General features: G+C 44.0%; 1 protein-coding gene across 1 annotated transcript; it reads left to right on the forward strand.

Moving 5' to 3' along the window:
* The first annotated feature begins 1,586 nt into the window (after positions 1-1,586).
* Positions 1,587-22,207, forward strand: LOC146833083 (surfeit locus protein 4-like). Its single transcript, XM_085600720.1, has 6 exons — positions 1,587-1,828; positions 15,471-15,657; positions 16,280-16,356; positions 17,196-17,239; positions 17,817-18,003; positions 21,735-22,207. Exons 1-6 carry the CDS (start codon positions 1,778-1,780, stop codon positions 21,999-22,001), a joined length of 813 nt encoding a protein of 270 aa, XP_085456846.1. The 5' UTR covers positions 1,587-1,777; the 3' UTR covers positions 22,002-22,207.
* Positions 22,208-25,395: the final 3,188 nt, after the last annotated feature.

Raw genomic sequence — 25,395 nt, forward strand, 5'->3', positions numbered from 1 at the left:
CCCCTTGTGGTGGATCCTGTCTCCGCCCTGGGTGGCTTCTGCCCCAGTCCTGGAATGGCTCCTGCAGCGAGGGTGAAGTTCTTGATGGGCCTCTTCTCAAAAAGGCTCAGCTCAAAATTAATATGGAAAGGTGGGCGAGTGAGTAAATGAAGGGATGGGTGGATAGCTGGATGAATTAGTGAAAGGGTGAATGCGTGAATGAAAGATTGAATAGATGGAGAATGAGAGAGGATGGATGGATGGATTGATGAGTGAGTGGAAGGATGGATGAGAGAAAAGGTTATAGCTGGATGTATGGGTGGAAGGGTAGCTGGATGGGTAAAAGGGTGGATGGATGAGTGAAAGGATGGATGAGTGAAAGGATGGATGATGAGTGAGTGGGTGGATGGATGAGTGAAATGATGGATGGATTGATGAATTGATAAGTGCAAGGGTGAATGGATAGACGAATGAGTGAAAGGGTGGATGTAAGGATGGATGAGTGAGTGAAAGGGAGGACAGATGGACAAAAGGATGAATAATGAGTGAAGGAGTGAAAGGATAGATGGATGAGAGAAAGGATGGATGAGTGATAGGGTTAATGGATGGATTCATGAGTGGATGAGTAGATGGATGGATGGGTGGATGGATGGAAGGAAGGAAGGATGGCTAAGTGAAAGGGTCGATGGAGAGAGAAAGGGAGAATGGATGAATGACTGAAAGGGAGGATGGGTGGGTGGAAGGATGAGTGACTGGGTGGATGGATGAGTAAGTGAAAGGATGGCTGGATGGGTAAAAGGGTAAATGGCTGGATGGATGAGTGAATGGATGGATGGGTAGAAGAGTGGATGGATGAGTGTACAAATGGATAGGGTGAAAGGGTGGATGGATGATGGATGGATGAGTGAAAGGATGGATGAAGGGATGGATGAGTGAAATGATAGATGGAAGGATACATGATGGATAGGTTTGCAAATGGTTGAATATGTGGGCTTACTTATACACTATTGCGCGACCTCCTCTGATGTGTCTGTAAAACTTATCTATTGTCCTGAAGTTTTGTCCTGAATTTTGACCTCCTGTCCTGAATTTGTGTCCTGAATTTTGACCCTTTGTCCTGAATTTTTACACTCTCCGTCCTGAATTTGCACCAATGCCAGTTGGTCACCCTAGCCTATAATGGAACTATGAAATTAGGAAAATGTAACACATGAGCAATCTGAAACCTTGGCAGCAATAGAGGATGTACAACTCGAAACTCGCCATACGTTGTACTGATGTGGCTGATTCCGTGCTTCTGTTCAGTAATTCAATTTGCGATGAAGTGTCACTAAGTTCACATATAAGCAGACTTAGAACTTGACAGCCCAGCATTAGGATAATCATCTGAACTGTGGCGTGCTCGTTACAACCCCTTATAAACGGTATTCCAGCTCAGTCGCTACAGCTTTACGTGCTAAAATAAAATAAGGGGTTCCCGCAAACATACTACCATTGCTCTACATTGAATGTTTTCACTTTCATTCAAACGGAAGTGATGCACAATCTTCTTTTTGCCCTGAAAACCTGGCCGCTGTACGTAAAGCGAGGCTTGAGACACACGCTGTGGGGGCGGTGATTTGCGTGTGACGTACAACGCTCGCGCCGGTCCGGCTCTCCCAGCACGCTGAATGGCGGTGAGCTGCCCGTACGTGGCAGCAGAAGACAGAGTTGTGGGAAGGGCGAGTGCCCCTCCTTTTTCTCCCCACCCGTGTCCAAAGCTTGCGCGCGGCTTCCTCCGGAGCGGAGACCGTGAGACATGGCGCCCACCAGCGATGTGATGGGCGCCGCTGAAGACGTAGCTGACCAGGTACCTGCAAGGAGGGCTGAAAACTGCCACGAAGGAGTGGTATAGCCATGGGGTAGAGGTGAACTAATGTATCTTGTGGAGTGGGCCTTCTTATATGAAACATCAGGAGAAGGGGATATATTCTTTAGGATACAAATGAGATTTTATTTTCACACCACTTTTTAGGCTTCCTAATTTTTTTTATTTATATTTGTCCTGTGGATGTCGCAGACTTGTTTTCTCTCCTTCAGACTGCTTTAATATAATAGACAATAAGGAGATATCTGCTAAAAACAAAGGCGAAGGAGCTACATTAAAATCACAATGAACGTGTTTGTCAACATCGGTGTCATTCTTCAGATTTGTGCCTAACTTGGCATCAACTTTTAATTGAAGGAATTGTGCAGCTCCCTGCTCTTTTTCGTGCTGTGTGGGCTTTTAGTGGCTTCAGTACCACATGTGACAAGACTTTTCACGAATGACACTTAGCATTCTTTGACTTTACCCCGTTATAACAATGAGCTAAAAATCTAGCCTGCATAGGAACTGTTGTCTGAAAAGCCAGGATTGTCTGAAAATGTTGCACCTCGTACGTGCCCGCATAGCATCCATGAAGTTACCAGGTAAACTGGACTCGACCGTTTTGAGTTGAGTTGGGGGGAGGTAACCCTGACATCTGTTAGCTTGCAGTTATGATGGTAGTGCATTTTATTGTGGGTGCCTGAGATGAATTTGCAAAGTTCTTATGGTTCATGGTGTGTCCTTTGGTTACCCAAGAGAGTTGAAATTCAGTCATAAAGGATTTTTTTAAGAATGGGGCTCGAAGCATGAGCCTCCTTAAACTGTTGCTTCCTTTGCTCTTTCCTGTAACCCCATTCTAATCCCGCATTCTGTAATCCATTCCAGACTGTTCCATTTCTCACCATGTACAGCACCCTGGCAAGCTACATATTACCGCACATTGGAGGTGAATAAGGGGAACCGGCATTTGCAGTTTTTTCGGGTCTTCTCCCATTTTTGATACTGAAAAGGAACTTCAGTTTTACAGTCTATGAAGGTTTTGCCAAGTTCCGACCTTTTGGTTTAATTACCTTGGGAGCCTGTCAGGGAGTTTCTCAGGCAATCCTGTGCCTGACCTCTGGGTAGACAATGCATTTTCGGGGTACAGTTGGGGCTGCAAATAGTGGGTTTGTAGAACTAAATGTATTCATTGCTATTTACACACCTGAATCTGCTGAGTATATAGTAGTTGGAATAATGGGCTGTTGTGTAGTGGAGTGACATGGCGAAGTCCCAGATGTACTGCCAGTGATTGAACAGGGTCTGCATAATGTATACTCGATGCTAAAGCTGAGTTTCGTCATTGAAAATGTTGGGTCTGTACAGTGTACTAAGGGTGACAGTTTGTAGAGTGTACCGTGGAAGACACATCTGCAGTGTGTGTTTTCTTTTCCAGGCCTTTGTATGTAGTGCATTGGGAGTGACGAAGCAGTGTGTGTGTGTGCGCATTAGATGACTGGAGTTTGCACAGTTGACTGTGCACAAGGTATTGTATGTCGTGGCTGTGTGCGCAGTGGCTGACAGAGTACTGTGTGTGTGACAGCTGGCCTTGTAATGTACTGATAGTGACAATTTTCTGTACAGTAGCACTGTAGGTGATAACTGTGCATAGTCTATCGTGAATGACAATTGAGCTTATTGGGAATGACCACTGTTACGGATGACGAGTTGAGTGTTCAGTGTACTGTAGCTGGCTCTGATGGGTAAGTGTACTACTGGTGCCAGAGGTGTCTGTGCTTTGGAATGTGGGTGACAGTCCTTGCTGTGCACAGTTAACTGATGGATGTGATGAACATGCATATCGTACTACGAGTGAAAGATGTAGGTCTGTCTGTATAGTGAGTTATCAGTCATAGAACCAGACCACTGCATTGCAGGTGACAGGGTTGGGTGCGCATTGTACTTTGACAGTTGACTGGAGAGAGTGTATTGTGGGTGACATCTGAGTGCATGGTGTATTGTGATGACAGCCGAGTGTCTATTGGTAACAGCTGGATGTGCAGTGGATTGTGTTTGACAGCACTTGCCTGGCCCAGTGTACCGTAGTGACAGCTGGCTGTGTATTGTACTATAGGTGACAGCTGTACTGTGGACGGCGGGTAACTGTACAGTTAATGACGATAGATTGTGCACTCTTGGAAGCTGGTTGGGAACAGTTACTGTAGGTAACTCCTAGTCGTACATATTACTGTAGGTGACAGCTGGCTGTGCTGTGTACTAGGAGTGACAGCTGATTGTGCACCATTAGTGACATCTGTCAGGCACAGTGCTAGCCAGCTATGCATACTATGATGTGGGTGACACATGGCTGTACATAAAGTAAATTAACGACTGCTTGCATTGTACAGTGCATAGCAGGTTCCTATGCAAAAATAGCGACAGCTGGTTGGGCACAGCATAGAAAAGTTAGCAAGAGCCGGCTGTAGTTTGCTGTAAGTCACCCTTGGATTTCTGTGTATCGTGTATGACCACTGGATTTGGTCATTTAGCGACAGATAGCGAGCAGTGTACTGTATGTGATTGCATTCTGTTTTGTACTCTAGGTGGCTGTGCATAAAGCCCCGCGGTTGTAAGCGGAGTGCCCAGGATAACATAGGTGTCAATGGGCTCCGAAGTGTATTGTGTTTGACAGCCAAGTTTGTGTTTTCCAGCTGGCGGAGCTGGTCTTGCACTGTGTATCGTTGGTGACAGGCCAGGATATGCAGTGTGTTTTGGTATAAAGCTGCATGTGTTGTTTATGGTAGTTGTAACTGCACAGCATAGGCTACATAGGTGGGTGCTTGCAGCGTATTTGGGTGACTTGGGTCTGCTCAGTATGGGTGACATAGCAGATGCTTGCAATATGTAAACGAGCTAGATTGAATATATATATATATATGTACAAAATAAGCATGCATTCTTTACAGTGTGCAACTGCCTGCAAATGTGTACCCGTTACAGAGCGTTGGTGCACAGTCCCCAATTTATTTTCAGTACTGGGAATAATGTGGAAGGCAGCATGGGTGGTTCTGCTGTGCAAAGCGCCATAACCCCGTTCACAGGGATTTTAAGAAGGCAGGAGGTCGTGTAAACTAAGTCTCTAGAGGAAAACTGGACAGATTATTCGGATTAGCATGACCCAGTTCGACGTTCAGCTGAAAAGCCTTGAGCAAAGAAACTAAACTGAGAAATGGGACTCAGAACCACGCCGAAACAGCTCATACTTATTTATCTAAGAAATACGGTGATTTTAAGTCATGTGGACGACACTGCTGCTTTCAGTTAAAACTGTGTGGGTTGACCGAGCCCAAATTACTTGCACCTCACGGTACTTGGTGCTTTACCGCAGTCCAGTAAAACATAGCTAAATGAAAGTTGGCGTTATGAAACAAGTGACGGAGGTTGAAACGCGAAAATATTACCTTGTAGAATAGGAAATCAACTGCTCCTCGAAAATATGCCCTTGACGTGTCGGCACAACAAGCAACGCTTTTTTCTTGCATCATTAAGCAGAAATAGACACTTTTCTTGTACAAGAAAGCATGTCGGAGTTGGGGATGATCGTTAGGCAAAGGGATGGCGATGTGGCCCAGGGGCTAAGATACCAACTCTGAAACCAGGAGGACCGAGTAATAATCCTGGCTGTCCATCTGACCAAGTTGCATCATTTTTGGCAAAGAGCTTTATCTCTTGTTATCCTTTTGTTTCCCTAATTTGAGAAAAAAATGTGAGGGCTCGAATCTGTTCCAAAAGTGTTGAGCACTGTGTAGAAGGAGTGAATTTCCAAACAAAGCTCACTTATTCGTGAAGAGGATGCAAATTTAGCCTTGACGTATTTTATACGTAGTGGTTTAAAAGTATTCTTTTTAAAACCGTATCAAGCACCCTAGATTTGGTGCCTGCTGTACCACTATTTCTGGCGGAGTTGCCATTCCCGCTTGGAAGACCCTATTGCGTCTAAAGTGCAGGAAGGAGACTATGCTATTTTCGTTCCTTCCCCGAAACTGCCAAACAAGTTTAAAATGCACTTTTAAAAGTACTTTGCACAATTCCTCTGTTTCACATGGCATTTCATGTGTCATTTTTTGTGTCTAGCATTAACTCTGCTTTTTGACAGTAAACTCACTCACTTGCCAATTCACAAGTAAAATTAAAATATTTTACAAAGGAAAGACAATACAATGTCAGCTAAAACAAAATACAGATACCATGCATAAAATAGTCTTAGAAATATCCGCTCTTGGTCTAAGGACACAAAACAGATGTACAAACATTTGACCATTGACAAAAACCTAATGTGGTCTGTCTTGCCTAAAAGAACAGTTTATACACGTCATGCTGAAGTGAATGAATTTGTAGGAGGTTCAGACCAGAATAATAAACTTTAACAAGCAGATACTCTAAAGTGCATTACTGGATGCTAACATACTACATTTAACACCTAGAACATAAGAATTTATCAGTTATAAAAAACGGTGGTATAGATACAGGGATACACCTGGGGTTACAGACCGTACCCTGTCTCGCAGGACAGCCTAGCTGAATAAAGTGCATGTGCTCCAGATTACATCATAATTGAAAAGACAAGTTCTAAAAACAGTAATACCTTCATACACAATAGAGGGATGATTTGCATTGGGCAGAGGACAAAATACGGGTGAGAGAGGTAATTTGTAGCCGAATTGGCTATATGCTCTCCAAGAATTTAGCAATAGAGAAGACACTGACCGAAGATGTCCGCTCTACATAATCTTATCGCTTACCTATATTGGACAACACTTAAAAGGCGGCACAAAGAGCAATCCAATGCCTGTGCTGCTTATAGTACATAGGGCAAAAAAGTGGAGATTATAGTAAGTTACTTCTGCAAACAGGACATGTTTTACTACCTCTTAGTTTGCCATTCCATTCGACAGTAAAGGTAGCACTCTCTGCCAGGTGCTTCTATGCCAGTGTGTTTATTGTGAGACCAAAAATATTTTTGCTTTTTTCCAACGTGTTTTCTTTATTATGGAAGCTCCCGGGCACTCGCCAACAGAACGTTTTATAAAAAACATGAATGAAATAGACAAGCATGGACAACCTCAAAAGACTGGCAGCCAACACCAGACCTGTAGTCCTAGCCAGTGTGTGTTTAATGTTTTTGGCCTTTGTAGGAACCATTGAAGCTCACCAGTCTGTTAGAAATTAAAGCACGTAGCCTTTTTAAAATTTATTTTTAATTTTAAGATGCCCCTGAAAAATTGGAGGAGGGGCATTGACATGAGCTGAGAGTCGAAGGCAGGGTATTAAATATACTAACTCCCGCAACTACACTGTTAGATGCACATAGGTGCGCACATGTGAAATACTTCGCCTGTTCAGAGGCAGCGGGGCATGGACCGATGAAATACTGGCACCACATCTGCACCAAAGCTTTCAAGGTTTTCTGTATGACCAAAGCTAAATACAGTGGAGGAAAGAAAGTGCTAAAGGATTGCACTCGCGTGAATACTTGAGTCCCCGGTGTTAATTTCTTTACTTTTTAGGCATACTCAACATTCAAATCAAGGAGATCCGCCAAGAGGCAGTGTGGTATAGTTCCTCCAGCTGGTGTGTTATTAGATATAATCATCTGTTGCCGCAGATGATTTTCATTCCTTGACTTTTTTAAAGTATAATGGACAGGCGAATTATGGATGTCTGGCCAAGTGGCTGTCTAGCACTGAGCCTACAGCTGGTGTGTTATTAGATATAATAATCAGTTACAGCAGATGACGTATAAACAGATGCATATCAAGCATGTCCTGTATCCCCTCTGATCTCCATGCAACCCCACCTTCTTGAAATTTTCTTACGCGCTACTGCAAGGGTTCTTAACCTTTTAACATCTGTTGCCCCCCAGTTATGCACTATTGAGATCCAGAGACACCCACCGAATAGTTGGAATCTGAGGAAGCCATTCTGAGTCAGTGTTGAAATTAGCGGACCCTGGCCTGGGCAGTTTCGATGATTTGAGCAGAAAAACAATATTTAACAAGCATTGGCATAGCCAATAGGTCTCGCCTTTGGGACCTTATAAGTGTTTAGCCATGCAACAGTTTATGTTGTTGTACGAAGGATATTGTGCTGCATAACTAAATACTTGTAAGGCCCGAAGGCGAGACCTATTGGCTATGCCAATGCTTGTTAGACTGACTGTGGTACGCTAGATAAGCACGTCCTCCGTGGTTGAGAAAGGTCACAGTACTCAATAATTAGTTTATGTAGCTTCTTAATATCACATTTACCCATTTGAAAGTGCTGAGCGCTGGCCAATATACTATTATCCGATTTAAAGCTATTCAGTTTGTCGACCTCTGAAGCATAAGCGGATAAGTTGGCCCTGTAAAAGATTCGAGCTCATGAGCTAGAGGTCACCGCTGTCATCCTCATATAGGAACCAGGTGCAAGCGAAGGAGTGCTGTGATTTACCTACACACTCTCCTAAGTCCTCCCACGTCACCACCACAAGCGTGGTTAAAAGTAATACCACCACAGCACTTACAGCCACAACCTTCTCTGTCCAAGGAGCACCGGTGGAGCGTGTGGGCACTAGCAGAGGGCGATGTCCGTGTTCTTAGACTGACTGTGCCGATGTGCGGTCGGAGATGAATGAGCCTGCATTCACTTCACCTGCATGCAAATGTAAGTGACAGAGCAGGCTTCGCGAGGACATTCAAAAAGGACGAAAGAGAGACAAGCAGTGAATAATCATGCAGGGGTGTCATAGTAATTAAATAAAAAAAAAAAGTTAAAAGACCTTCTCTGTCCAAGGATCGCAGGAAGGCGCTAGCAGAGGGTGATGTCAGTGTTCTAAGACTGACTGTGCCGAGGGGCGGGCAGAGAAGAAGGAGCCTGCGGTTGTGCAGTCACGTCACCCGCATGCAAATGTGAGGGACACGGAGCGGGCTTCGCGAGGACATTAAACAAGAGAGAGTATAAAGGGAGTGGTGCGCGAGCGGCCGTCGCGCGACGCGAAAGTGATCGCGATCAAGTGCGCGGCGAGCGATGCGCTTAATGAGCATGAGGAATGCATATGGCGCCTCTGCTCAAGGGTGCGCCCGTGCACATGCACTGCAAGCTGTATCCGGCGGTAGCATTTTTTGAAGCCCTTACTTAAAGTCTCGCCAGATCAGCGCAAGCGCTGGGTCAGGCGAGACCTAAAAATAACCTACTGACAAGCACAAGTACCGTTCGACTAGGTATGCATGAACCCACTGAGAAGCGCCAGTATGGTTCGACTGAGTATGCATGAACCCTGCTGACAAGCACCAGTATGGTTCGACTGAGTATGCATGAACCCTGCTGACAAGCACCAGTATGGTTCGACTGAGTATGCATGATCCCACCTGAGAAGCGCAAGTATGGTTCGACTGAGTATGCATGAACCCACCTGAGAAGCTCGAGTTGGGTTCGACTCAGTGTGCATGAACCCACCTGAAAAGCACGAGTACGGTTCGACTGAGAATGCATGAACCCAGCTGAGAAGCTTCAGGACAGTTCCACTGAGCGCCATCATTTTCACGTAAAAAGTGTAGGAGCGCTGCCACGTACTGCCATTACAGACACAAAGCCCCAGTGTTCCAGCCTTAAGAAGTGCATGTAATACCCCCACTTAAAGTGTAGTACCCCGGATGAGCAGTAGTGGTACTGTGCCTTTATAGGAACAAGACTTTCAGAGCAGTTCCGTTACTACCCCGTCACAAATAGAGCAGCCTTGGTGAAGTGTTTGTATTATATCGAGAAAGGCATCACTGTCTCATTAAAAGCAAGCAGAAAATCTAGAACCTTCCTGACTGATGGGTGTAATATCCCGGATGAGAAAAGCCAGTACTGTCCAATTTAAACTACTTCGTCATCGTAGAGGAGAGCCATCTGTGCAAACGCAAGTGGCAAGTGCCGGCACTCTTCCCTAAAACCGAAGTGCAGCATCTGAGCCTGACAGCGACTGTCCTCTTCAAGGGTTCCCAACTGAAGAATCTACTTCCGCTGTAGGCGCGCGCCCCCAGAAGCCGCCCGTGACACTATCCTTCACTTACGGCCTAACGTCTTCCTTGTTTTAACTCAGAACTTCACTCACGGTGCAAGCATGGGGGGCGAGCGGGCTGTCTTGCACAGTCCATAGCAGATGTTATGCCTGCTGGTCCACAGTCACCATTCAGAACACAGCTTGCAGATTCAGGCACCGGTCCGGCGCCCAGGTAACCGGAGCAGCAGTGCCCGCTTCCCAGGCCTCCATCTGCAGGCCTCCTCCACTGTAGTATTTTTGACCCTCGTCCGTCATTGCTGTCCTCATTGGAACCCATCAGTGCTGTGTGTGTACCTGGAGAGCCAGGCCCTGCTCAAGTGCCCCAGATCAACGTATGACTGCTAAGACTACAAGTCCAACAAGCATTTGCAATGCAATAGGTCTCGCATTTGCGAGAGTTTGAGCTATTAGCATTGTAAATGACAGTGCCTTTTATTTATGTTTAAAAAAAAAAAGCAAACTTAAATAATAAGCATTGTCATTTACAATGACAATAGCTCAAACTCGTATAAATGCGAGACCTATTGCATTGCATTGCAAATGCTTGTAATTTTGTCAAACTAGTTTAGCTCCTACCTACATTTATGGAAGAAAGGGCTACCAAATCATCCATTGGAGTACAAGGGTCTAACAATTTGCACAAAACATATCCTGGCAGACATTTGAGGGCTTGAAACCCCAATACACGAATGCACCTACATCTGAACAACTCTGGAGAGGATTTGACCAGAAGACACTGAAAAACAGGGTGGCGAAGGTTTGACACTGACCTTTGGAAGGAAATTACTCTTGTTTTTTTGTACTCTTAACAATGTAATTCATTTTTTTAGTTTACTTCAGCAGACGAGTTTGCATCACGTACCCTTTATACATTGCAGTCTCTATCAATATGATAGATAATTATTTGTTCAAGAAATTAGGTGGGCTTATGTGATGGACTGAGAATTCTTAGAAGCTGCGGTCAGGTTTGTTATGATGGGCACCTGTGCTCCATATTGTGGGCATATTGGGTGTTATGAGGAAGTAGACCGCGGTTATGTGTGTCCTATTGTTCCTCTGTGTACCTGGTTCTATGCTATGATGCAAGTCCAGGGACAATGTGATTGGCTTGTAAGTCTGCGCTGATTCACTGTGTGATTGGTCAGAGTGCCTGATGTGATTGTGAGGTGGAATTTAGAGAATGTTGGGAAAGGGAAGATTCGAGTCAGTCTGTAGTCTGTCGGAGGTAACTGCAAAGGCAGCAGCCCACAAAGAGACAGGATTATGTGGGTTACTTTCCTGTATCCTAAGGGGGCCCTCCAAGAGTTGGATGCTGGCATGTTTATTTTCCCAGAGAGCTTCTGCTCTCTGCATTCAAAGGGTCTGGTGAAGTTAAAGGAACATTGCTAATCAGAAGGGAAGAGCCATGGTGAGTGCAACGCTTTGTTTGGTCTATATGGAGCACCCCCAGACATGTGGAGTTTTGACACTATTGCCTGTGTCCATGGGGGACGTGAACTGACATGCTGAACCAGAATGTATTCGAGAGGAGGGTATGAGGACAGCTAAGCTGACAGCTTTGCACAGGTGTGCGTGTGTATACGATTTATAATTAATATTGGCAGCAAGATCATTATTTAAAAACGGACGCCACCGGAGGGGAAGATTTGGGACTACGGCAACCAGCATGCCTTACACTGGAGAGCGCATGCATGGTGAAAAGAAGCGGCAGTCCATTTTTTGTTTTTGAACTTGCCTACCCTATGATTAAGATGCCGAAGGCATCAAAACAAGTCAGGGACATTCAATAATCAGGTGCGAATGCTGTTTGCTGCTAATAAAGGGTTCTGAAGAGCTATTTCCTTGTGGTGTGCGTCTCTGAAGCTCGGGAGCTTCTTTTGGTGGATAAATCAGTAGTTAATTTGCCACTGAAATAAACAAATAATAAAATAAGCTGAAGAGCCTACATTTTAGCTCAACCGGGTGAGCTCACTTCTACCACTGGTGCTGCCCATTTTCACCTCTCAATGTTGGCTACAATACCTGATCCGAGTTGTGAGCAAGTCTACCTTCCTGGTGAGGGATTTGGGAGATTCTCTATTCTATTTTTGAAAAAATGTCACTAAGTACGGAAAAGCCTTGTTTGTAGTAATGAACAGGCACGGTTAGAATTCATTTGGCCACTCAAACCCCTGGATAAGGGCCCTACTGCACCTGCTATACTAATGAGAGCTACACTCCTCGTTCCATGTCTTCCTGCATTGCCGTTCCAAGTGATGTACTGGTTATCTGTCTAAGGAAGGTCTCCATTGTTGCTGTCTGTAAACAGTGATTCGGGTAAGTTAGCGTTTCCTAAAAAATTGAAGTACATTTATAGATATTATATAAAACATGGCATAACGGATTCTTCATTTATGGTCACGGTGAGAACTGTGGTAAGATTAGATGAGACTTACCAGAGGCAGTGCTGGGAGTTTGGTACATACCAGTGACTTTTGCAACACTCATCAATTTATTTTCACCACTGTCTTGAGTTTCTGAAAAGCACTGTCTGAAAAAGGTTGAGCAGGGTGTTAAAGGTCACTGGAGTTGTAAATGAACTGTGAGAAGCAGCACTACCACTGCAAACTCTCATCTTTATTCAGTGTTCTTGTCTTTTATATGATGTTAAATGAATACCGGTCCTCTAAATGAAGCGCTGGTGAGGCTCAAATTAAGTACGGGACAGCACCCTGCTCTACAGCCAACCTGACACCACACAGCCACACATCCTACTGCCCACTTAGCCCTTGAAAAATTAAATCGTTCATGCTGCAGCAAATCTCACTGAAGTTCAAAATATGTTTGACCGTAACAACCCATTCCTGATGGAATTGTGCTGGCTGCACCTCCTTCCTCGCAGCCGAAAAGTTAGCAAACGTTGCCACATTACCCAGACTGGAAACTATAAACTACAAAAAATAAAAAATAAATAGAAAACATGTCTTTTCTGCCTATGCCCCCTATACTTGGACCAACATGCCCATAGACATCAGATGCCCCAACCTTCTGCTCTTCAGAAAGACCCTAAAGACAGACCTCTTGCAATGGGACATTTTATCACACATATGCTTTGGCTCATCGAACGCAATGCCAAATTGTGCATTAGGACTCCCACTCTTGTCCAGGGATGAGGTCCCCCTCTAGTAAGTTTACACAATTTACGGTCTCATACTTAAACACAACAATACCAAAACACAATAAAACACAATAACGCATTATCAACTGACAGGTGTTCTGCAAACACCTGTGGTACCATAAATGGAATCAAACTGATTTGAAAAATGCGCTGTAGCTGCATTCAGCTTTGTAGTTATTCTTTTAGAAGCAAAATCCATCCTTAAAATATATTCTGAGGTTTCTCCCTACTATTTTTTCAGAAACTAGCACGTGACAGAACTCTGACACAATTGTATTCGGCCTTTTGATTGAAGTATACGCAAACCCAATACAAACTGTTTGGAAGACATGTTTCACTCAAATAACATGTGGAAAGAACAGGATTGTCTTGGGCTATATTAGGCCCCACAGTTTGTTCACGTTAGCGATAGACAGAAAGTAATTCGCAAATTAGAAACGATTACATAGTTATCGTGCCAATCAGAAACTGCAAAAATATTCATTATCGACAGAGATACAGCTGAATCCTTGTACCACTATTTAGTCCACAACAGTCAAATCAAATAGCTGCTTCAAATGAAACAGAATAGAGGTCCAATTGTAAAGAATTCCCAGCTGAAATCTCAAAAATGTTCGATGCACTTATTATTCCAGACAGAATAAACATGTAGCTGCCGCCGGGTTTTATGTAACATGCTGACACATTAATGCAGCGGAATATAGGAAATCAAGCGCTTAGCCGAGAAAGCCTCTGGAGCTGCGGGCTGGTGATTTGAAACCGTCAATGTCTAATGGGTCTTAGCGTGGCGTGAAGACTCATTACATTACGGCAGCTTTCAGGGCGCCGCGCTGAAAGACAAGTGTTGCTGAGATAGCAGCCAGGGACAACATTTTCTATTCTGTCATTCCAAATGCAAGTCTCATCCACAGCGCAGCGATACCATGTTTGTCAATGAGCATTTTAGGGCTAAGTGTGTTTTTTTTCCTAAATCTCAGCGAATGCTGGTAAACTTCGGTGTTGCAGGCAGAAGAACCAATACAAACCAAGGTCACTCGACGGACCACACATAAGGGTTGTGTTTTTGAGCAACTGACTGCAAAATGTTAAGAAGAAGCTATCACATACAGAAAAGTGTATAGAACGGAGGCTTCCTGCACAGTGGGTGTGCCGGCAGAGGAGGCTGGATCTGCGCAGCAAAGCGGCCGTGAAAGTGATTGCGATCAAAGCGGCCGCGAAAGTGAAAGTAAACGCGGCGCGCCCGCCCGCGCACATGCACTGTAGCTCTAGGCTGGCCTGGTAGCACTTTTTGGAGCCCACATACAAAATGTCTCTTCGAGCCAGCGCATGCGCTGGGCTCAGCGAGACCTAAAAATATGGAAATGAGCATTCATCACACAAATACACAAACGATGATTTTAAAAAAAATGTAATTCACAAATCTAAAAAAAGATTTTTTTTTTTATTGTAAATGGGAATTCTAGTTTTTCTAAATTCAACTGAGGCCACCCATCAGCCTTACTGTATTATGTTTGATGCACTTGCACTTCTCCCATGAATCAATCTGAGGATACCAACTTACATTTTAACCACCAATTTAAATTCCTTCCAATTTGCAGAACATTTAAAAATTTTGCTTAATTATTTATATACTCACCATTAATTTAATGATATTTTATTTTCTAAGCAGTCGCAGCCCCCGTGAATAGGTGTCACGGACCCCCCAGGGGTCACCGGACCGTAGGTTAAGAACCACTGCACTACTGTGTTCAGCATTTTTGGCAAAAGTGCTTCCATATAAATACAAATCCTTTACTACTCTCTGCAGTGAAAGTCAGCATTCAATGTCTGTCAGGTCCAGGGCCTAAGAGGCGAGATTGTTCACGTGAATGCACAATTCAAGAGGTGCCTTCTTTATCGTTGTCTAAAGAAAGAAAGGCTGAGTCACCCCACCTGTGCAAATGACGGTGCACTTGCTTCTTGTGTTGGTGTTGCACTTGCATTGCCTTTCCTGTATAGTTAAGAGGCCTGCCCAACAATTCCCAGCCAGTTTTTACTGTTAAAACGTACTGGTGTGTGTGTATGTATATATATGTATATATATATATATATATATATATTTGTAGTTTGGAAAAAAAAACAGCAGAAAGAAGTCCGTGTCATACTCTGCATTGACATGATACTAACAAGAGATATTAGAATGCCCTTATTGGCACAAGTCGGTGTCAAGCACAGAAAAGGTATTTTGGAGAAAAGATGGGAGTCGTAGACAGATGGGATGATAGACACGCGCCTGGTTCAGCAATCTCTTACTGGACCAAGAGGCGGGGAAATGTGCAAGTTTACATGTATAGACAACTGTTCTGATGTTTGTGTTTTATCACGTGGCTGGAGTCAGGCAATCCAACACTATCCTTTACTTCCTCCGTCTGGCCCAGTTCCTGCGTGTGACCAAGCGGTACCTACCTCACCTGGCTCATCTCTGCCTGATCAGCACCTTCCTGGAGGATGGAGTCCGCATGTGGATCCAGTGGAGCGACCAGAGGGACTACATCAACATGTCCTGGGGTTGCGGCCTGTTCCTGGCCACGCTCTTCGTGCTGATCAACATGCTTGGGCAGCTAGGTGAGGGCTGGCATAGAAACTGGACGAGCTTTCGCTTTAGACATGTTCTCTGCATTTTCTGCATAACGCTACAGTCCTTTTTCTGTAGTCACAATGTCGTTCGTGATGTCAGTGAGCTATATAACTTGAACTTGATGCAGCAGAGTGACTGGCTTTTGTAAGCTTGTGCCCACGATGAAAGCCTGTATGCTCATTGGGTGCATTTCCTTTTGTAAGGTCTGGTGTTCTTCAATGTACAAAAATGACTTCTCCAGCGTCGTCATCTTGCTGAGCACGTGTGGTCTTGTGATGCCACTCTACACCAGTGGTAGTGTGAAAGAGTGATAACCTACCCCCACTTGGGGCAGTAGGAAGATGCATCCGTGCAATGAAGTGTCTTTTCCCTTTTTACATGAAGGGTTGAGGTGCATTGGCAGAGCTTTACTGGAATAGCCTGGCATGCTGTGGGTCAGGATTGAAGTATTGTGGCAGACCTAGTAGGTCTCTATAATGGAATATCCTGTACAGTGGCAGAATTGAGGTGTATTGTGAGACCCAGTACTTGCGTATTAGTGGTGCTGCAGGTCAGGATTGGTGCGCGCTAAAGTAGACCCAATTGACATTGTGTTTCTATTTCTTTCAGTTGGCTGTGTGCTGGTATTGGGCAGAAAGTTTGTTCCCTATGCTTGTTTCGGGCTTTTTGGAATTATCTTCCTACAGGTGAGTCATTTACCTCTCATGGCAATCATTTTGGTGTTAAGTATTTTTACTTTACACCCGCCCCTGCTACTCCTGAAACTTTTCATTGGACCAGAGGGAGGGTGTTATGCAGTGTGTTTGGGCTGTGGTAGAGTGTCCTTGATCAGGAATAGTGCTCTGTGGTGGTTGCTGTACAGATTTTTCATACCCACCTGTTTACTTTCTGGTGTGTTTTAAACGGGCATCCAAAGTGAAAGAGCGGCTGGCCTAGAGTTCGCGTCAGCATCCAACGAGTGGCTGATAGTGGGTTATATTACTGTGTGTAAGCAACTAGGCACTAGTGTTGGTTGCTCAATGGCTGCTGCGTTGTACGCTTCCGGACGTTTTTTACTGGTCATTCCAGACACAAGCGCTGGGGCATGTGCTACACACAAATTATTCACGCCACGGCCCGTAGCTTTTAGAGCCTTCCTGCCTACTATATGTGGCTAAAAGCACACCATTCCCCACTGTACTTGCCTTAAGCGTACATTAAAGAGGGTGTGGTCCTCGCAGCGATTCGTTTGCCTCACCCAACAAAATACGAACACACTAAAGTCTACAGATAAAATAAAGAGAGGAGACCGATATAGAAGCACAGGCACCCTAGAACATACTTTAAAAGAGGAGGTGCTATAGCTCACTACTGTTTGTGGTGTGGTGATGGCAGTCTTGGATGACGGAACATTTCCAGTCTGTACTCTCTTGTTCCTAACCACGTATTGTCACTCCCCTCTCACTCCTGATATTTGAAGTGTTGTGGCTTTGTTTGACTACCTTTTCTTTTTTCCTCTGCTAACTTTCCACAATTTATTTTGCAGACCATTGCCTACAGTATTTTATGGGATCTGAAATTCCTGATGAGGTGAGTTCAGCTGCACCATCTCATTAATAGGGTTCATGGGGAGTATTTTTGGACCAAACTTCTCAGTCCCATTAGCCTGTCCTGGTGACTTAACACTTTAATTTACTTACCATTTACTTACCAATGTGGTAGACTGCCGGTTGGGGTAACATTTGCTTGGAGAGTAATCTGTTTGTGGGTAATGTTTGCCCCAAAGCATTTTAGCAAAGATAATTTAAATACTGAGGAACAGCTGCACACACTGTAGTCCACACTTCTTTAGGCCTGTGACTGAGCTTTTTAATCGGGGCTCGAAGTTAGGGTGCTGCGTAGGAGCTGAATTGAAAACGCGGGAGATTGATCTCACGTGTTTAGTGTCAGCTTCTAATGACCCACTGGTTTGCAAGAGACCCACTGCAGAAGGGTGTTTAGACTCTATGCTCGTTCTGCCCTGAGACTCTTTAGTGACCCTTGATGAAGATGATATTAAATTGAATGGTGGCTGTTAAAATGCTGTTGGTCTCACTGTAGCCTGACATGGTTTCAGACCTTTGTTTTACTGTTCTATCTGCTAAGCTGATTTCCTGTAACTCCACAGGAACATGGCACTGGGTGGTGGATTGCTTCTACTGCTTGCTGAGTCCAGGTCGGAAGGAAAGTCTATGTTTGCTGGCGTCCCCACCATGAATGAAATCTCTCCTCGGCAGTATATGCAGCTGGGTGGCCGTGTCCTGTTGGTTCTCATGTTCATGACCTTGCTGCACTTCGAAGTTAGTGCCTTCACTGTAAGTGCCCTGTTTCACTTGCATGGTTTCCTGCCTCTTGGTGGTTTGGGTTATGAGCAGTAGGACAGTGTGGGTAACTTGTGTGTTAACCGCAGACTACTCTGTGTGGTGGTTTTGGAAATGTCACTGTGGGAATCCTCTACATATGGGGTGACTGAAGTGTCAGTGCTCGATAGAAGTCAATGAAAAAGTTTTCCTGAGTGGCAAGTGACTATCAAACTTTTTTGATTGGGGGCTGGACCACGGTTCAGCTACTCATTATAATAGGGGACTTGCAGCTCTCCAACCTGAATCTCAGATCACCCTGGGGAGTCCTAAGCACCCAAACTTAATCTGAAATCGCCTATGCATGCTTTAGAATAGGCCTCTAACAAAGCACCCCGCCTTGCCATCTCCATTCACTGCCCTATACGCTTCCAGAAGTTTCAGCACAAAAAGGCAGCACTGGAACTATCCATGGTGCAGAATTAATCATTGATGATCATTGACCGGTAAAGCAGGAGTCTCCAACCTTTTATGTAATAAGAGCTACCTATATGTTCAATGAAGCGTCTTCTGATCTGTTAATAGTATTAGAGATGGAGTAGTAACCGCTTCAGACATTACATTAGTGGCCACCATAAGCAAGATTACCAGCAGTGATCGCCTCCCTGCATCAGGCACGGTTGCCGGCAGTATTGTAAAAAATGCTTGGAGAATGATAAATGCTTCTTGTATATAACAGCCATAGCGCCCCACCACCAATTTAGTAATATTATTAATAATCTCCCCAACACCTTTTGATATTTAGCACTCCAATTTCAGCTTTAAATATATTTTGGAAATTCAACTTTTTTCTGCAAAAATCTTCTTATGAATTCTGAAACGACACACATTTTGGTTCCTAATGCATGCTTTTCAATTTTGATACATATCTATAAATTCAGCCAAGCAAAAGATTCTAATGTAGTTGACTGGGTTTCACTCAGGGGAGCTACTTACAGGTAGCTGGAGAGCTACCAGTAGCTCACGAGTAAAAGCCTGTGTTAGTCTGTTAAGGGCCCCTAGAAGGTAAGGACCTTAACGGACTACCTGATGTAACAGTCTCAGGCTTTGCAAAGAAGTAAACTAGCACTTAGACGAATTCCAGGTTTTCCAATTCTAATACTAGTTTAGAATTAAATCAGTTTTATTAGCAGAACACACACCATGAAAATACAATGCATCATTGCCTACAACCCAGTGGGCCGGCTGCATAACAGTCATAAAGGTAGAGCAGAGCCTATGGATCACAGACTGTCTGTTTAGATAGGTTACACAGCATGCCGCCTACAACCCATCTTGGGCCAGCCGCGTTTGAGAAGAAGGAGCATAAAGTGGTCCTGGTTCTTGGGAATTTTGAACATAGGAAAAGGTCTACAGCACGGAAACATGGAAGTGCTAGTGGCCCAAAGACTCACTATGGTCGACCTGAGGCAATAAAGTCTGCCTTTTAAGGAAAATGAGAACCTAAAACAAAAAGATAACAAAATCAAAATTGACGACCCAAGACCCTCCCTCCACTCTCCTGGCGAGCCAACGAATGCACTTACATGAATAATTACCAACACCCGGCGAATCCCTCTGGGGCCATGTGTGTTAACCATCCTCGTGACTCTCGTGGATCAGTTTCAAAATCCTTAAGTAGGCGGGGCATGTCAGTTCCCGGAAGTCCGTGGATAGGATTGAGATAAAGGGGGCCCAGATCTTGGCGTATTCGGATTTGCCCCATAGGGTGGCCATGGTCAACCTCTCCATACCCAAAAGGGACCACAGCTGGTGTAGCCATTGCGTGTGGTCTGGGATCCTGTCCGTTCTCCAACCTGATAAAAGTAACCGATGAGTGGCTTTCAGCGCCACGGCAAGCTGCCTACCTTTGGTAGAGTGCAATGGGAAAGTCAGAGCATTGGGCAAGCCTAAGATGGTGTAGGCAGGGAATCTGGGAATGGTAGTGTCAAAGGCCTTATCAATTTCATCAAGGATCCTATCCCAGTATCTTATGAACTTAGGGCAGTTCCACAGCAAGTAAAGAAGGGTACCTGGACTCCCGCAGCCCCGCCAGCAGAGGCCATCGCACTGTCTAATACTAGTTCGAATAACTGTTATGCTTTGTTTAGCTGAATTGTTTTTGTTAGACTTCTGTTTTTGTGAGTGCTTCATCGTAATTAACTATTTTATTAATCTTTAATATGTATTGGAAATGTATTATTTTCAAAGCAATATCAATGCCTGTCAATGCATCTTGGACTGTGTTAACCCAGGGTTCTATTTTATCCCTGTACCAACCTTCACTCCCCCTCCTATCTGCTAGGCCTGGACTGCTAGCCCAGAGATGCTACTGGAAAGTCAAAAATGCCATATAATGATAGCAGTTTTATCAGGCGTTCTTGATCCATAGCAAAAGAACAAGTAGTATTGCCTATGAAGCTGCTAGGTATTTTTTTTTACAACCAGCAGCATCTAGAGAAGAAGTCTATGTATTACATGATTATAGTGCACCTACTCTTTCCTTGGAGAACTCTTAAACTCTGAGTACAGGCTGAAGCTTCTACATCCACAAATCCCTTTTACATATTTTTGTATAAAGAAGACATATGTGTTTGGTTTTTGGCAGTGGCACAAAACGTATCATCCCCTTATTGATCTAATGTACTAATCCCTGTGTATTGTGGTTCCCATGCTGCCATTTCTACTGCTCCTACTTTTCTAAATGGCCCTCCTCTCAGGGGTTCTCACCATGTCTTTTTGCACCTTAGCAGATGCCTCACTTTCATATTTCCTTTTTCCATTCATGCAGCATGTTACCAGGAAATGTTTACTTGTTCATCCCTCCCCACTGCCTCTCATGCTTTCTGAAGTGGTCTGCACCATTATGTTTGTGTTTCTGTCAAAAATCTTTTTTAAAAAGTCAAAGTTCAGTGTGGATCAACTATAGCAGGACACAGTGTAGATCACACCCTGAAAACCTCTTACCTCAAATGCGTCTCAATCTTGGTGTCCAAGGGTATGTCCAGTTTAAATGTGTGAATAACAATTTAAATCACTACCTCTTAAGAGATGTGCAATAATTATCACAAGGGCTGGATCCTAGCTAGATTTTCAGGATAACCACCAGCCATGTAAATTCTTTCTAGTAAACGTTTCTGTGGATATACTTAAAATCTGGCATGGAGCCTTCTCTCCAGGACAACAGATTTCTGATATAAAAGATTGCAATCAAGTTCTAAATCATGTATACATATTTTATTTGTTGGGCGGATATACTAAACATTTTTGAATGGCCTGCTGGTACAGTTAGCCACTTCTCTCAAGAACATTTTTTAATTTGTAGTTCATTTCGGTATTGGTGCAACATTTTTTAAAACTTGTACTGTAAATTATGATCTGTCCAATTCTACCCATCCCTATCCGAAAATCCCTTGGAAAAAAGGCAGAGAAGATGACCGCTTTGGTTCAGAATTTCTAGAATGAGAATATTGGCAGTGCTACTTCGTTTGCCTTCACAGATGCAAGGGGGTGTCACTTAACGTTCACCATGAGTTTTTATCGTTGGAATGGGATTTTAGGTAAGAAATCTCAAAACCAAACTGACAGGCTTAGTTGCCCAATTGGGTCCCTAAAGCCTGTTCGTTCAGGTATGTTTAGACTTTGGTTTTGAGTTTGTTCATTTATGCTAGAACTTGACTGTTCTAATCGCTTTTTGGCTTCTCTAGATTTTCCAGGACATCTTTGGAACCGCTTTGATCATCCTGGTGGCCATAGGTTTCAAGACGAAGCTGGCAGCCCTGACTCTAGTGCTTTGGCTGCTGGTCATTAACCTGGTGCAGAACGCCTTCTGGAACATCCCCACCTACCGGCCTCTGCATGACTTCCTCAAGTATGACTTTTTCCAGACCATGTCTGTCATCGGGGGGCTTCTCCTCGTGGTAGCCCTGGGCCCTGGCGGAGTGTCTATGGATGAGCACAAGAAGAAGTGGTAGAGGATGGGCCAGCGAGAGACTGGTGCCTGTGAGCACAATGCCGTACAATATATATTTTTTATTTTAGGCCTGTTTGTGTATTTTTCATTTGTATATGATTATAAACTCCTATCATTGTTCACTGTTGCCTTAGCAGAATAGAGGTCTCTTTTTCTATCAAAGGCAGTTGGAGACATCTACGAATTAAAATGTTCTGTGAATCCGTAGCCTTTGTACCAGCACTTTTCATTTTCTGTGATGCAGCATTTTTTGGAGGGCCAGACGGTCAGCAACTTCAGCTTACGGGACAACTTGGTGAGCTTGAACTATCTCTAATTTATGCCGGGAGTGGAATTCTGATGTTACATTGTAGAGTGTCCTCTCCAACAGCCCAGAAACTGGGAATTCGTATTTCACATCTCAAAGGTAGGTGTCTACATTGATGGCCTTGGGACAGAAGGAGAGAGGTTGTTGCATCATCAAAAGCCAAATAGTCTGCTTCTTGGTCACAATCCCAGGGTGACTAAGAAGATACCCTGAGGTCATAGCCCACCTTAGAGGGTGTCCTATCAGGACATCTGGACAGCACAATAACAGTTGAGAACCCATATCCTAGGTTTGAGGTTACTGTATTTGTTCCTACAGTCTAGCTTTGCTGTAAGAGAGGTCTTGATATCGGAGTGTAGCTCAGTTGGTGTCCTATTTAATTTGGTGTGCTGGTCTGCAGTAAAGTGGTTTCGGATGTGCTCCTCAGCACGTATGTTCTGTAATGTTTCATGTCCTCTTGTCTGGGTGTAGAAGGCATAAGATAACATGCCAGGATCAGTGGACTGGTTTAGTCCAATGGCCCTTAGAGAAGCAAAAATTGCAGTATTCAAGACCAGCTGTGTTTTTTTTTTTTTGGCAATTCTATTAGGTGATTGAGCATCCAATTTTATGCAATATTGGGAGCGCAGACCGGCTTAACACCCGGACAATGTGTAAAGAACTTATGCAGTACTAAAACAGTAATAAAGTAAAAATAATAAAAATCCCGAACTGAAATGGAAAATAGAGTGAATTGTAATAAACAAAATGACACCAAAATGACGACAATTTAAAAATGGGTACCGAAGATACAACTTTTCAAAGTGTTAAGTAGAAATGGTGCCAAAAAGCACAAACTACCGATAAGTCACTGGTCCGTGACTGGAACCTACGTGTGCAATTGAGGCTCACCATGATTGAGCATTTATCTTTGTCAATGATTTTCAGTCCGGCTTAGTCTTTTAAGTTGCAGTCCGCCTCAGTAGTACTTTTCAAAAGCCCCCCTGGGTCGCACGGAAGGTACTTAGAGACTCATAGGATGACAGGCAGAGACCTACGGCTCTGTCTACTCTAGGTCTAGTTGCCACTGGCCAGCCTGTGTAGTTTCAGAAAAAAGGCCACTTGTACCTTGTATCTCTGTTCCATGAACAGAAGGTCAGGCTAATTACCCTTGGAGTCCCCTTTTGTCTCCTGGATACAAGAGGGAGATAGTCCATTCCTACAGGGCTCCTCTCAGGTCACACACAGCAGGTCAAGTCCCCTACAGGCCCAGAAAGTGTTCTGAAGTGGATGCCTTGAGGGGCCAATTTATGCCTGCTACTAGCTGGTTGTTGGGAATTATTCCTGGGCACACCATAACTAATCTAGTAAAAACTCCCAAGGCCAACCCTACTCATTTTTGGCATTTTCAAAATGGTGAAAGTCTTCGACACACTAAAAGTAGGCTCTTATGGCTGGTGATGGGTGGGGAGGATACTATGGTTATCAGTGTCTTCACCATCTCACACTAAAATACTGTACCCACAACAAGCCCAGAGACCAAAGACTGATAGGATTAAAGCAGAGTCCTTCAGCACCCAGCCAGTGGATCCACAAGAATTTTTATGGCATCCTGTTCTCTCCGCTTTCAAGTGTGCTCCAAGTGTTCTATATGAACCTAGCTGACCTGTCAAGCATGTCTTGACACTGGAGCAGGAATGACACGTAGTGTCAAAAAGAATACTCGCAGCCCTCATCCTGAATATTTGTAGGAGTCGTCTCTGCCCACTCAGACCAGCTTCTTTGCTCCTGGGTTTCACACCTGTTCATAGCTAATTACTGGCTGGGAGAAGATATTGAGCAAATGCGAGTTAGTCTCCAGGAACTCAAGGCAAGGAAAAGGAATGTTTCTAAAAGTTATTATTCAGTAATAGTTATGGAAAATCTGACTTCACCATAGGTTTGGATGTTTAACTATTAAAAATAGTCCTCTAAATACTTTTCGAGTTGGCCCTATCCCCGAGATAAAGTACTGGAATTTTAATCTGTGGTCTAGTTTTTCTACCTAGGACAACTAGTCCTGCTGTACTGAATAACACCTTTTGGATGCTATTCACTGTGTTAAGATTACATTTCTATACGTCTTAGTTTTAAATACCATGCACCCTGCCTTGTGGGCTACAAGGCCTACATAGGGATGACTTATTTATATTTTAAAGGTAGGTTTTTACCAGTTTAAAGAGTTTATTTTGACAGGTCTAATTGCAGTTTTTACACTGCTTCAGTCAGGCTACCGTGGTAGGCCTGAAGCCATGTTTCCATTGCCACTGTAGTGGATGACGCAATAGGTCCTGCAGTCAGCTAGTGAAATTTAATTTGCAGGCCCCTGTGTACACCGGGTAAGGTAAATATGCCTTTTAGGGTTATGCCAGTTTGGCCTTGCTTAAAGGGGGCGCACAGGCAATTCACTACTGCTTACCAGGGGTGAAGAGCGCAAGAAGCCAGCAACAACAGGTAGGGATAAAATATAGGAGTACTCCACGTGAAAAACATGGTTATTTTTGTGCACTTTTGATTTTTGGACGCGGCGCACACTAATGCCATTTGTGTGCCTTGAGATAGGCATAGCTTTTAATGATAGGTTCTGGACTTTTTCCTTTACCGAAAGGAGCATACCAAGCATACCCTTATCGTGACAGAGGACTACCATCCCCGTCACAGGTTTCATGCTTGGGGGGCGGTGGTAGCACACCATCATTTGTGAATTATGGTGACAATCCAGATTACTTAATAGACATGAATGTGTGCTTTCAGGCCCATTCATCTAAAGGTCTGGTGCTCATAATGAACTAGGAATCCTGAATGCTGTCATCCTTTGCATTGTAAATGTACATGTATGTTAGGATTCATAATGTGTCAAGCACGACTCAACTAAAACCACGTGTCCATTTTGGAAGCACTCTGCCTACACCAGAGGACAAGATGGAGAATAGATTGCTTTTCCCAGACAGCATGTGTATATTTCTGGCATCGCCTAGATGAGAGAGGATTACCAGTTGCTATAGTGAAGAAAAAGGAGACAAGCTTTCTTTTGAAGTGACAGGCCCTTCCTGATGCATGTGGCTTTAGA

This window comes from Triturus cristatus, chromosome 4_2 (genome assembly GCF_964204655.1).
Source record: "Triturus cristatus chromosome 4_2, aTriCri1.1, whole genome shotgun sequence".
Classification (NCBI taxonomy): domain Eukaryota; kingdom Metazoa; phylum Chordata; class Amphibia; order Caudata; family Salamandridae; genus Triturus; species Triturus cristatus.

What these genes read in the sequence shown, in the direction of transcription:
- LOC146833083 (XM_085600720.1), top strand. Translation starts at nt 1,778, where the DNA reads ATGGCGCCCACCAGCGATGTGATGGGCGCCGCTGAAGACGTAGCTGAC. An exon ending in CTGAAGACGTAGCTGACCAG is followed by an intron (nt 1,829 to 15,470) that starts GTACCTGCAAGG and finishes CGTCTGGCCCAG; the next exon opens with TTCCTGCGTGTGACCAAGCG. An exon ending in GATCTGAAATTCCTGATGAG is followed by an intron (nt 17,240 to 17,816) that starts GTGAGTTCAGCT and finishes GTAACTCCACAG; the next exon opens with GAACATGGCACTGGGTGGTG.